This window comes from Dama dama, chromosome 5, assembly GCF_033118175.1.
Source record: "Dama dama isolate Ldn47 chromosome 5, ASM3311817v1, whole genome shotgun sequence".
Lineage (NCBI taxonomy): Eukaryota > Metazoa > Chordata > Mammalia > Artiodactyla > Cervidae > Dama > Dama dama.
Window position 1 is genome coordinate 75945585 of NC_083685.1, and position 14534 is coordinate 75960118.

The 14534-nt window shown below is 39.4% G+C and overlaps 1 protein-coding gene across 4 annotated transcripts in view; it reads left to right on the forward strand.

Moving 5' to 3' along the window:
* The window catches only part of STXBP4 (syntaxin binding protein 4), a 206321-nt gene that overhangs the window by 170718 nt on the left and 21069 nt on the right, over positions 1-14534 (forward strand). For all 4 annotated transcript variants that reach the window (XM_061142569.1, XM_061142570.1, XM_061142568.1 and 1 more), the window contains one exon: positions 9421-9478. In XM_061142569.1, the coding sequence (XP_060998552.1) occupies positions 9421-9478 (58 nt within the window). The remainder of the gene's footprint in view (positions 1-9420; positions 9479-14534) is intronic.

A 14534-nucleotide genomic window follows, 5' to 3' on the forward strand; every position in this document is an offset into this window, starting at 1 on the left:
TGTCTGAATGCCCAGAGACAATACCCAGTGAAATCCTGCATTCTCGCCTTCAGTCTGGGTCATGGGATGAAGGCTAGCCACATAGGAAAGAACATTTCAGCTGGCTTCTCGAATGTCTGCATATCAGAGTTCAGGGAAATCACCCCATGGTTTTAACTGTAAAAATAATTGCCTTTTGCATCTGTTGGGAAAAGAAATGTAGAAAATAAACGTTAGCTTTTTCCATCTTCCTAAGTGGGTATTAGGGTAGTAGTTGCCCAGAAAGAGTGACAAGATAAAGAGGACTATGAACCACCAGATAACCTCTAGGAATATTTTTACCGTTTTGTTCCTTTAATATATTACAGCTTTTAACCTGCTCAATGAGTAACCTCTAATTGGAAAAAACTTGTCTAATTATGTTAACATTTAAACTCCTGAATTTGAGACATACAAATATAAAAACATAAAATCTTCCTATATTATATAGTCATTTGCTTTTTTGTTTGTTTAAATGATAATGTGTGTTGTTGTTATTCAGTCGCTAAGTCATGTCCAACTTTTTGTGACCATGGACTGCAGCAACGCCAGGCTTCCCTGTCCTTCACTGTCTCCTGGAGTTTGCTCTCAAACTCATGTCCATTGAGTTGATGATGCAATCCAACCATCTCATCCTCTGTCACCCACATTTCTCCTCCTGCCCTCAGTTTTTCCCAGAATCAGGGTCTTTTCCAATAAGTCAGCTCTTCACATCAGATGGCCAAAGGATTGATGGGTTTGATCTGCTTGCTGTCCAGGGGACTCTCAAGAGTCTTCTCCAGCATCACATTTCAAAAGCATCAATTCTTTGGTGCTCAGCCTTCTTTATGGTTCAGCTCTCACATTTGTACATAACTACTAGAAAAACCGTAGCTTTGGCTCTTTAGTTCCTCTTCATTTCTGACGATGTATGTAACCATGTGTAAAAAATCAGGTCACAGATCCAAAATTGTCTGTGAATATAGAGTCTATGCCAGTCTAATGTTAACGAGTGTTGAAAGCACAATTCAGGAAATCTATATAGTTTTTTAATAAATTATTTCCTTAGAAAGTTTTTATACTTAAAATACTATATTATTTGGTTATTTGTAGGTTACAGCCATCTCTCAGTATAATGGATTCCTTTTTCATAGGAAAATTAGCTAGTACTTCTTTTAAAATTGACACTGCAGGTCATACCTACAAATTAACTTGTACAGTCGTAAATCTAACATTAGAATTTCTCTAAAATAGACTGCTTTGTGTTTAAGCCTAAAAAGTATTTTAGTTTCTTTCAAAAGAGCATTTTTCTAGGTAATGCAGAATTTGAGATGTTGAAGAGTTGTGTTTTTGCTTTGTTTTTGTTTTTTTTTTAGTTCTTCAAAAAATTAATCAAAATACTTTTGGATCATTTAAAAATATTGATTGTTAGCAATGCTAACAAAAGTTAAGGAAATGGAAGCAGTATGACAATAGTTAAAAGTGTAGGCTAGCACCACTTTGCTTGGGTTCAAATTGTGACTGTACCATTATTAACAGAATGACAAGGGGCAAGTTCTTAAACCTCTTTATTCCTTCAGTTTCTTCTCAGTAAGATGAGGTTAATAATAGCACCTATCTCAAATGATTGTTAGAGTAAACTGAGTTAATATTTATAAAATATTTTTATGAATCTATAAAACATTTGATAAATACATAGTTTATTGTTAGGATAGTGATTCTCCACATTATTAGAGACTGATCGGTCTCATGTAATCATCTTTTGGACAAAACAGTATTTTCCATCTATTCTATTTGAATTTTGGAATTTTCTATTAGGACCAGGGAGATAAGAGATGGGTTCCACAGTGGTTAAACTAGAGCTGGCTAGTACCGGCTTGTAAGAATTTTGTGAGCTAATTGTGAAACATAACCATTGTTAACAATTAAAAATTACATTAAATTTTCAATTTAAATATTTTTTAAAAAGAAGAATAAATACTCAAAACTTACCACTTCCTAATAATTTTTCTTATCTTTGTCGTTGAGGTTATTTATGTCTCTTATGTCTGGGAAATCTACATCATAGGGTACCACTGCTCATTTCTTCCCAACTCTATAGTTCATTGACATCACATAAGTAGCTTGAAATCAGTCATTGGTAGGAGTATTTACACCACAGAAATCAGTAAATACTGTAAATTAGGGCTCCTTCTGCCCCCAAAAGCTGGTAGTTATACATTTATCATCACACCACTCAGTGAGTGTCAGATTGTCCCACTGGTTTCTGTTTTTCTTTTACTAAATGTTAGCATGAGTGAAATAGAGATGATATGATTTCCTGTATTAAGAGAGGATTGTAAAAAAAAAAAAAAAATCCCAGCATATTAGTAGAGATTTCCCCTGTAGATAAACACCTTTCCTGTATTAAACGTCCAGAATACTCTGTCTCTACAACCATAAAAGATAAAGACGGAGCTATTATTTTTCTTACTCTGAGTAATAGCGGTCTCCTTTAGTATATCATTGCGTAGTTATATATTTGTTCTTTGATAAGAGCCTCATGATAACCCTGTCAGCTAGGCAAGGTGACTGCTCCTCTCACTGCCATACAGACTCCACAAGATTACTACTTTCCCATGGTTTCTCAGTTTATAGTTGAGGGATATTACATACAGATTCAGGTTTTGTGACTGCAAAAAAAAATTTCACTATGTGATGAATGTTACATTCTTTAGTGAAGCTTCCTTAATTGTGAGTTAGAGATTCTCTTTTTTCTCATAGCCACCTTTCCCCGAGCTTTTTCCCTCTCCGTTCTCTTTTTCTCAAGATGCATGCATGCGTGCTAAGTCACTTCAATCATGTCCAACTCTTTGCAACCCTATGGACTGTAGCCTGCCATGGGATTCTCCAGGCAAGAACACTGCAGTGGGTTGCCATGCCCTCCTCCAGGGGATCTTCCTTACCCAGGGATCGAACCTGGGTCTCACGTCTCCTTCATTGGCAGGCAGGTTCTTTACCACTAGTGCCATCCGGGAAGACTTTTCTCAAGATATCAGATGCTAAAAGTCAAATGTGTTTGAGTTTTTATAACAGTTACACTAGCAAATGGTTATTTGAGCTCTCTGAGACTGATGCTATTGTCTTTGTTGTATTTTTAGAATTCTCATTCTCCATCATTTTTCCCCATCCCAGCTCCTGCCGTCATCTGTGTGAGTTCACCACCTTTACTTTCCAGTTCATTTTGTCCAATGCCCATTTTTCCCCAGATTACTGTGGTCTTCCACTCCCACCACAGTCCTTGGCACCAACAGTGGTTCAGACTCCTGACTCTCCCACTCAAACCTCCCAGCTTTCCAGCTCAAAACATGGTTTACTGGCTTCAGTAAGATCTACGTTCTCTGTCCGTCAGCTTCCACTGTTATTCTCATCTTCTTGTTCAGCTTAAAACCTGGGGCCCATTATTCCAATCATTCTCATACATTCCCTCAGCTCACGTGGTACTTTCTCCTTCCATCCCGTCATTTAACAAGACTCTGGGCCTCAACAAGCTCAGTCTCTACCTTCTGCAGAATATACCCATGTAGTGAGCAACCCTGCAGTCACACAACCATAATTCACTCTCTTCCACTAGATCTTCTAGTGTGTAGTTATCTTAAAGCTCAGTATTGTCTCTGGATCTGGTTCTGTTGGCGGTTTTATCTTTTGGCAATGGATCTTTTTATTTCCTCTTGCTTTTCTGTGTCTCATAATTTTGATTGTCATTCACTGAAGATACAAAACTATAGGGACTGAGGCAAGTGTTATTTAAACTCAGATCAGGCCTGTATCTTCTCTGTCAGGCCTTTAGTGTGGGGAGGGCTATTCACCCTCATTTGTAGGCAGGCTGGTTTTGCGTTTTGTTTCTAGGCTTCTGCTAAGTTTGCCACAGGCTTCACATTCCTCCAGTGCTTGACTGCTGTCGCCGTGTGCTTCAGTGAGGTCTGGGGTGCTGGGGGTGGGGACCCTCAGTATACCTGCTGCCGACTCAGCGCATGTTTCCTGTCTGCTCTCTCCCCTTCCCCCAGAGCAGGCAGCTGGTGCCAGGTGAGTGGTGGGTGTGGGGCATGGGGGCTGTGGGAGGGGCTCTTGGCTATCCTACTGCAGTCTCTGGGTTTTAGGCAGGCCCTATGCCCGAGTCTCAGAGGTAGGACTTTCTCAGCCTTCCTGTCCCTGCTTAGCGAGCTCCTAAGTGCTCAGGTGGGTTTCCTGCCCCCTGCTTGTAGGTCAGACTGTGCTTCATTCGCATCAGTGCAGGACTCTAGATGTAGAAGGCCTCCTGCCCTCACCTCTCTGATGATGTAGTGTCAGTGCAGGGTGAAGACATCAGGTTTTCTACCCACCCCACCCCCAGGACAAAGGCGATTTCCTGCAGTTTGGGAGGGACTGGGGCTGTGACGGTTCCTTGCCCCGGCCCCAGGAACAGATGAGCAGCCTTGTGTCACACAAAGTCCTGTCCACGGTGTGGGAGTTGGAGTGGCCCTTGCTTCTCCAGCTGCAGCAGCTATTACTTCATGTCAGAGAAGGATCCAGGGCATGTATGATAACGCCTGCTGCACCCTGGAACCTGCGCGGGTCCTGTGTACACCCGCACCACCCAGGGACTCTGTCCGGTCTCCTGCCCACCCTCAATCCTTCTCATGAGAGGAAGCAGGCTCTTGTATCTAGGGCTCTGGGGACACCAAACTACCTTGCTAGCCCATAGGCAGGCTTTACAGGTTGATTACAGTTTTAGCTGTCTTCTTCTTGCCTCCTTTAATGGCAGCACTTTTTCCTGTGCTCTGCCAAGAGAGAACGAGTTCACATGGCCCATCTTCTCTCACAGGGACTTACCACCCTTTGGAATTCAGGTCAGCTGAGGGTCACTCAGTGAGGAGCCAGTCTCTGAGCTGCGCAGCTTTCCCCATGTAGGGTCAGAACAACAGTGTCTTGCAGCTTTCCTCATCTTAAGCAGCAGATCTCCTGCTTCCCTTTTAAGAAGCTTTCAAACAGTTTTAACGTGGCCTGCAAACCCTGCAAGGTCCTATCTGCCTGTCTCCCCACACAGCCTCATATCGCTCCTCTTCGTCCTTGCTCACCACCCTCCAATAACAGTGCTCTCTCAGTCCCGCAGACGGAGCTCTTCCCCCTCCCAGAGCCTTTGCGCTTGCTGTCCCTCCGCAGCCTAGAGCGTTCTTGCCCACATCTGTACCCACGTGACTCCAGCAATTCCAGACAGTCTTCCTCATAGCTGGACCGTATCCCCGTATCTAACCTGCTATCTTTAATCAGTCCCCAAGGGTGGTTATTTAGATTTTCAGTCTTTTATTTTTATAATTAATTATCTTGTACATAAAGGTTATCTGTAAGATAAATTCTTAAAGAACTGCTGGATCATATGGAGCCAGTTCAGGGCTTTCCCTGGTGGCTCAGATGGTAAAGAATCTGCCTGCAATGCGGGAGAAGTGAAGTGAAGTCGCTCAGTCGTGTCCGACTCTTTGCGACCCCATGGACTATAGCCTACCAGGCTCCTCCGTCCATGGCATTTTCCAGGCAAGAGTACTGGAGTGGGTTGCCATTTCCTTCTCCAATTCCTGGGTCAGGAAGATCCCCTAGATTCACTATGTGAATTCGCTATTCACAGTGACAGCCCACTCCTGTATTATTGCCTGGAGAATCCCATGGACAGAAGAATCTGATGGGCTGCAGTCCATGGGGTCACAAAGAGTCAGACTGAGCAGCTAACACTTTTCAGCCTAAGTGGTTAATAGTTTGGGCCCTACTGTCTGCCAGTGTAACCTTGGGCAGGTGTTGGAAGCTGTCCATGCCTGTTTCCTCATTTGTAAAACAAGGGTAATAACAGTACCATTAAAATTGTGAGATATGAGAAAGTCAGTACATGTGTAACAAGTGTCCAACATATGGCCACTCCATTATTGTGAACTATTGTTATTGGCATTTAAAAGTTTAGGTAGATCTTGACACAGTTCTCCCATACATATGTTATCATATTTATATTCCCATCAATATGAGAATATTGCCTCTTCATACCCTCAACACAATGTCTTATTAAACTACTTTTTACCCTTCACTAACATGATGAATATGGCCTCTCATGATAGTTTAATTTGTATTTTTCTTGTGAAGAGTTAAATTAAGCTTATTTTCATATTTTAAGTACTTTTGTGTCCTGAATGTTCTACAGACTCCTATTTGTCATTTCCTTTCTTTTACTAATTTATAGAAGTTATTTATATGTTAAGGAGTTAAACTTTTGTCTGTGCTATGAATTACTCTTTCAGAGTATTCAGTACTTTTCTTTCCTAGTACTTATTCCTATTTTTGATGATGTCTTTATTTATGATTACTTTTTTAATGTTCCATAAGACCAAAGTCCAAGTTTATTTGTTATTCATTATCTATCAAACACCAAGTAAAATGCTGAACACATAAAAATAATCAATTACAAAAAATGATCAATAAATATTTAATGAATGGGCCAAATATGACAAAGAGAACTTTAATACATAAGCAGACTGGGGAAATGGAAGGGAGCTATTTTGTATGGGCGTGTGAGGAGTTTGGTTTTGGATACATGGAGTGTTAGGTGACAGCCAGTATTCTAAGCTGAATTTGCAGGAGACTCCTACTTTGGCAAAGTACTCATGAAGAGTACGCTGGAACAAATGATCTCTGATGGAAAGAATGTTATGTGAGGGTTCATAAACAAATACTTGCGGTCAGAAACAATAGTTGTCATAACAGTTCTAAAGCAAATGTGAAAAGAAAAGGAAAATAAGAGCATTATATATTTGCGAGTATAAAGATGTGGGGAATGTAGAAAAATGTTAATGCCTTGGGTCTATTACTAGTATAACAATTATCAAAAAGTATTTAGATAATATGTTTTATTTATACCCAAATCACTTACTATGAAGTGATGAAAACCTTTACTATGGGAAAATTGAATCCATCATAGTTATACAAGCTTGTAGAAATCAAAAGTGCCCTTTCTCTATAAAGTAGGATATTTGGTTTATCAGTATATTGTGGTTTTTAATTTATAAATGGACAGTGATTGTGTTTTCCATCAATGAACTCTCACTGAAAGATAGCCACTATCACTTTAATCCCCAAGTCTGTTTTTTCAGACTGTATTACGTGCATGAAAAAGAAGAAACCACCCTGTCTTCTAAAAAGAAATGCTGTTTTTTCAGAACAGATAATTTATTCTAAAATATTATTTCATTCACAGAAATATCTTGATGGCTACAGTCATTGAATAATCATTTTGACTTATATAGGTATGAATTGGTACCTTTAATAAATCTGTTGTGAAGTTATAGTCCTTGTAATAATTGTAAGAAAATAATCAGGCAGATACTCTATTTAGATGGCATGGGGATGTGGTATCCCAAAGTCAATCTCAAGTTTCAAAGGATCCTATGGATTAAAAGATACTGTCTTTAAAGTACGCATATTTTTTCTCCTTGTTAAAAAAAAAAGACCTGTGAATTAAGATTAGAAATATGACTGTAACTGCACTTGACAGACAAGTCATTTAAAGAAAAATCTTAGTCACATTAGAATGACTTTCTACTTTTAGCATGTCTTTGCCTTATTGATTAGCATTCCTGGCATTTCTGAACATTTTTGTCATAGAAGCATGGTTTTTGTGTATAGTCATCAGATTCTTCCCTTCAAGTGAGAGACTTGTCAATGAAGAATGAAGTGATCTGTAACAAAGATGCAGAAAGCGTAAAGAAGATAAATCTATATGAACTGGAACAGCAGCAACGGTTGATCGCAGCCTGTCTGACTAAATGAGTGCTGGCCATGAATACTAGCAGAGATGTATACAGTGTCACTTCAGGGGCTTTTAAGAAACCACTCATTTGCTTATGATGAGTCCCCAGAAATGCTTATTTTCTGCTTAAAATAGAAACATTTATTTATTAATAAGTAAAAGAAACTCCTAGGTGGCCTGTGCTAATCTGCAGAGGAAATAATTATAGAATTTTGGGCCAAGGTCTTATTTTATACAACTTGTGTTAAAAGATTGGAGGTAAGTATAAAATAAAGCTTGTTCTGTTTTTCTTAATTATAAAAACAACATACTTAGAGCTGTTCTCAAAGAATGCAAAGTAAATGGTGATCGCGTAAGGTTTTATTTCATTCATAGTTGCTCTTCCTGATTTTTGCTCTGCTGCTTGCTGAGACTTTGAAAGTGAAGTCAATGGTTTGTTGTTATAGCTTAATTACTTTCTAAAGAAGTAAGCTACCTGTGCCATGAGTCTGTTCTTTGGTGTGTTAATATAGCATATACCCTTCAAAGGAGACTTGATAAGTCAGTACCAAAGACTGATCCAAAAGGTCAATTACAATCCTTAATAGTACTCAGGGGTGGAGCCAAGGATGGAAACCCTGTGTTCTAAAGGAGTACCACCCATCTATGAGCAGTAAACTCTTTGCAACCCCATGGACTGCAGCCCACCAGGCTCCTGTGTCTGTGGAATTTTCCAGGCAAGAATACTGGAGCGGGTTGCCATTTCCTTCTCCTGGGGATCTTCCCAATCCAGAAATAGATCAAATGTCTCTTACACCTTTTATATTGGCAGACAGATTCTTTACCTCTAGTGTGGCTCCTGGGAAGGCCATACTACCCATAACTGGAATATAAGAGAATGGGCTGCCTCAACCTGAACCTGTTCTGTTGGCATGATGAGGATAAAAATGTACTCATTTACAGAAATACGGTCAAATAATTGCTTGCTTACTTCAGTCTGCATTTCTTTACATCTGACTAATTATTCTCAACCCCATTACAGAAATGGAAGCTAAGTTTAGCAAATTATTTGGCCATTTATGTTTAGTGCACAAAATTCTTAATTAATGAAATAAAATACCACAATCCAAGGTAAATCACTTTGCTAAGCTTTCAGATTTCATAAGGTATTTTGTCTTGTGCAAGAGCTACTTGCAAACCCCTGCTGATCTGGCACTCATATAGCAATTCCCTGTAGAACTGAGTGGAAGAATGCAAAGGGAGCCAATTAAAGAAACTTTGAGCCCAGATAGATAAGCAGAGGCCATCTTGTCCATCCTTCTGCCTCCAGGCAAAAACCATCCGCTGTACCACAAGTTTTTGCGTGAATCCTGCTGACAAAAATGCTCACCACATGTAAATGAGAAGTCATAATCCATTTAATCAACTAAAGCAGATTGTTAACTGAAGACTTATTTATTGTGTTCTAAGATGCTGAATAGGAAAGCTCATCTGAATTGTTTTAATTCCTCCTTTCTAGACAATTATTTTATACAAGAAACATACTCAAATAATTGTAAAGCTGTGGGAATTTTGTGCCCAGGAAATAAAGTTATCTTTATCATCTTATTAAATGTATTTTTGGTTTCCTTTCACTGTAGGTCTACCTTACGGGTGGGAGGAAGCTTACACAGCAGATGGAATCAAGTACTTCATCAAGTAAGTACAAGCATCCCAACCAAGTAAGCAGTTTTCTTCACATCTGGAGAGAACCTGGAAGTTGCAGAATAATCAGTAAAACCAAGAAACCCTCTTGGAGGTTACAAAAATTAGTAACAAGAAATGAAACTTCACCATTTTCATCTCATGTGATTTAAATGTTAATACCATTTAGGGAGGAGAAAACCTGATAATCAATTCAAGGGAAACATCAAAAAATTGGAACAAGACTGTCACTTAAACCCAGATGTTGGCTGCCTGAATTCATTTCTGGCTAAAAGTATTAATATTTATGCAAAGTTAATATCTATTGAAAAAATCTGTTTTGTGTCTTAAAACTTATTAACAATAATACTAATAATAATCCACATTTTTCATGCTTTACAGTATATACAGTTCATTCATTCTGCAAAGATTCTTTGAGCATTTGCTGTGTGGCAGGCAATATTCCATACTGTAGTGAAGTATATAGGCTGTTTCTCTGATATTAGGGAATTTACTTAATAGGGAAGAAAAACATTCAATATATAACTGAATAGATAAATGAGACAGTGTAAGAACAGATCCCATCTCAGTGGACTCTCAGAACATCCTTCATTTAAAGAAGAAGAAAATAAGTAACTAGAGAAGTTGCCCAAAAATCCACAGCTAACTACATCACCACACCAGGAGAGAATCCAAGTCTTCTGCCACCAGGATTCTTTCTGCTGTACTAGACTGTCACTGAGAGAGACCTTTCTCTTAAAGTCTTGACAGAAATGTGTTTTCTAGCTGTACTTCCACTGTGTTCTGGGTAACTCTTCTCATGTCAGAGTTGGAGTTAGGAGAACACAAAGGGGGCTCCCAACAGTCTGCAGATCTCAAGAGACTTTCTTACACGGCCTTTTCTTAAGCAAATGATCCTTGATATGCACGTGGGGTGGAAAAGAGAGATGTGTCCTTGCTGCTCTTTCAAATGTAGAAGTATTTTTCTAAGCAATATCCACATTTTGAATTTTTAAGTTTTGTGATTTTACACAGATTCCCACATCTCTCTTCATCTCAGTTTTCTCATCAAAAAATAAGGGGGATTTTACCTGCTTTGTAGAGTTGTTAAATGTTAAGCACCTACCATAAAATTTTGAACACAATAGATGCCTAGTAAGATAGTCGTCATTAATTTGCAATATGGAGAAAAAATCATGGTGGAAAAAAGAACAGGAAAAATTGTATGACATTTAAAACATTTAAAAATTCAAAAGCTTCATATTTTAAAAACATTTAAGGAAAAGCTAGGGGTAACCCTGGCAAAGTATTTTCTTGATTCATTTTTCTTTCGGTCTCTAGCAAAAAGTAGTTAACAAAGCAAAGGTGTAGCTTATAACATATGAAGGAGAAAGGGACTTTTGGAGCAAAGAACTCAGGAATTCCATGTATAGATTACATTTAGGGTCACTTCCCAAATCGTAATTCTTCCGGAAGGAACATTTTGCTTCAATATGCTGTTTTAAGTATGTTTATTTCCTGAAAGACTTGAATCACTATTGTGTAGGGATGGCAAGAAAATGAAAAACCACATTCAAATTTGCATAGGATTTCTTTCTTATGTCAATTGGGAAAGAATCCACCTGCAATGCAGGAGACTCCAGTTTGATTCCTGGGTCAGAAAGATCCCCTGGAGAAGGGAAAGGAAAGTCTACCCACTCCAGTATTCTGGCCTGGAGAATGTCCATGGGGTCACAAAGAGTTGGACACGACTGAGCAAGTTTCACTTCACTTTTCTTTCTTATGTTCACTTTGTGATACATATGGGAAAAAGTGTAGGGATGGGGAATGATGCTCAGCAACTAGGCATCTGTTAGGTGTTTTTTTTAATGCATTATATCAAGTAATCTTCCTAACAGTGTGGAAAGTGGGCATTGCTCAGCTCTTAATAGGATGATATGATGGTGGTGAGCTGCATCCTGCTGTCAACCATGCCTATCTCCTAGAAGATCCCCAAAAGAAGTGCTCCATCAAAGAAAGGCAAACTAGCCTTCACTGTAAACCAGGGTTCTTAATTCAGTGGCCTTTGAAAAATGTCGGTAAAGGAGTCTGGACGCAGTGGGGGACTCCTTCACCCTAGCTGAGCCTTAGCCACCTGTCAGTATCCTGACACAGAGCTGTGTCAGAGCCTACGCAGTGCCCTGGGAGGGAAGGATGCTAAGGGCACCACCACCCACCACCAAGGAAAGGGAGGGGAGAGGTGTGAGAGTGAGTGTGCCCCATCACCTGGGACCCAGAGGTTTAAGCTGCTGTCCTTTGCAGGCTGCAACAGTAGCCTCAGGCTGGGCCTCTGCTACAAAGGAGAATAGCATCCAAGGAGAGGAGGAAAGAGAAGTAAGCAAGCCCTTTGACTGCCTTGAGATCTATCTCAGTCTCTGTGAAGAAACAGAAAGAGACACTGCATTTGTGTAGTCCACTCCAGTCATAGGAAACACATTCCTTAGGGAGTTCTCCTCCTTGACCTTAATCTTAACTCCTACCAAAAGCAGAAAAGAGATAAAATTTTTTAAAGGATAGTGGTGGGTATCCTTGTCTCTCTGTTGCAATTGGAGAAACTGGAAAAGAGGCTAAACTTGTCCAGGTCATGCAGTAGTAAAATTTCAGAGTCAAGATACAGATCCAGGGTTGTCTGAGTCCAAGCCATCCCCCCAAAACATGCTGCACCTCTCCATCTCCCTATTTTAACATGGTATGTTTACATGTGACCAGAAAAATTTTTTAAACAGATCTTGATTAAGTTAGAATTCTACACTTGTCTCATGGAGGAATGGGGTGCTTACCATCCAGCACCAACATTTATTTTAGTTTAATTATTCTTAATGGATGTCTTATTCTAAAAGTACTGCATGCTTCCCTACCTTCTTATACCAAGATCAGTGAACAAAATCATTATGAACATCAATCTTATACACAATTCAGTGAGTTCTGCAGGGGAATATTGAGCAGTATAAGCTAGAATAGAGACACAACTGTCATCTCTCCATGCTCTCAGCATGCCTGGCCATCTCCTTATCTCCATTCCCCTTTTTTATCCTCTACACACTTTACCATCTTCCCCAGGAGTTTCTTATTTGAGGAAGACAGGATGCCAAATAATCAGACTAATTTGAATTGCTTGTAAATAGTTCTTGAGTGCTGAAGGTGTAAAAGAATACACTTGCAATGCAGGAGACCTGAGTTCGATCCCTGGGTCAGGAAGATCCCCTGGAGGAGGAAATGGCAACCCGCTCCAGTATTTTTGCCAGGATAATCTCATGGACAGAGGATCCTGGTGGGCTGCCATCCATGGAGCCACCAGAGTCTGACACAACTTGGTGACTAAACCGCCACCAGTCCTGAAGTGTGAGTCTACAGGGGATTGTATGTGAATCAGATGTGTAAGTTCCAATGCTGGTGCATTTGTTTGAGGAAGGCCATCTGGTGTAGGGAAAAGAAGACCCTGGACTTTGGGTTTGCAGCAAGTTGGGTTCAAATGCTGGTGGCTGCATAGGATTGCTGAACAACCTCGGCGTACGTGCTTAACCTCTCTGGGCTTTAATGTCTTCATTTATAACATGGAAAGACTATTAGCCCTTCATAGAGTAAATTCCTCACAGAATGAATGAGTTTATGTATGTAAAGAGTGTATCATGACACCTGACCCAGAGCATACACTTTGAGCCAAGGTTAGGCCTCTTCACTCCCTCCTCACTGCCATCTCCATGATGGCATCTCAGCTCTTAGCTGCATTCCGGTGGGTTGCTAAATAAGTAATGTCCAAATAAGCAAGTATTCACTTTATGTCTTCCTATTTAGATTTTTGTTTTTTCATCTTCTCACTATCCCAACCAAAATTTTGAGCCTGGATAGACTGTGTTAGCTTTTGAGTAGGAGTAGTTCATTTACCATATGAATCATACTTTGGAGGTAAGAATAGCAAGTAATGAACTCAGGTCATTGCCTCTGTCACCTTTACTTAAAAAGAACAGTGACTGAAATCACCTTTTGGGAACATTGGCGTAGATGATAGTCTGTGTACATACAGTCTCTTCCCTGAGATTGACACTTGTCAGCGTCTTGCCAGAAACTGAATGGTTCCATCTGGTAGAAGCCTCGCCTCGGGCAAAGGAATAACTGTCAGTGCTGTCCTGAGAACACCTAGATGAAGATGGTCCTCACTGAATATTCCCATCCACCCACATGTCCATTGCACATGCATTAACACTTTGTAGCTAGTCATCTGCTTACATTCTGACACAAGAGAAGAAAGCATTTTACCTGGTGTAAACAAATACAGTCAAAATGCTGGCATTGTTAGAGCCAGCATTTCATGGAATTAACAAACTTCTACATATGTATATGTGTATATACAAATATTTGTATTCACATATGCAAATAGGCAGAGCTTACCCACTTGCTATATATATCAATGCATTCAAGGGAAATTTTTCTTCTTTTCTCATTAGAGAAAGAATTACAGCATTCTTCTATTCAATGACAAAATGCCAGTTATCTTGATGTTGCTATAATGAGATTATCTAGTGAATCTGACCATCTTACCACCCAACTTCTTATCTTCCATTTGTAGTTATATACTATTACATATTTACAATAGTTTTTTGACATGATTCCACTTTAAAAGTTCATACACTTTGCATGTTATAATTTAACAAAATTATCATAAGACCTATGTTTAATAATAAAAAATGAACTTAAATATTACAAACTAGAATAGCTGCTACATTGCTTTCATTGAACTCTTTTTTTCTATTGAAAAATAATAGAGATTCACTGTGATCAATAGCCTTGATTTCATGTATTAATTCTCTATTGCTGCTTAATAAATTCCCACAAATTTTGCAGCCTTAAACAGTAAACATTTATTTTCTTACCCAAGTTTCAGAGGGTCAAGAACCAGAAGTGCTTTTGCTAGATCATTCTGATTCTCTGTCTGTCTGGGTTTCTCATGAAGTTGTAATCAAGCAACTGGGTCTGGGAATTGAAGAGTAGCTTAGTGGGGCTGGAGTATTTGTTCCAGCTCACATGTGAGGTT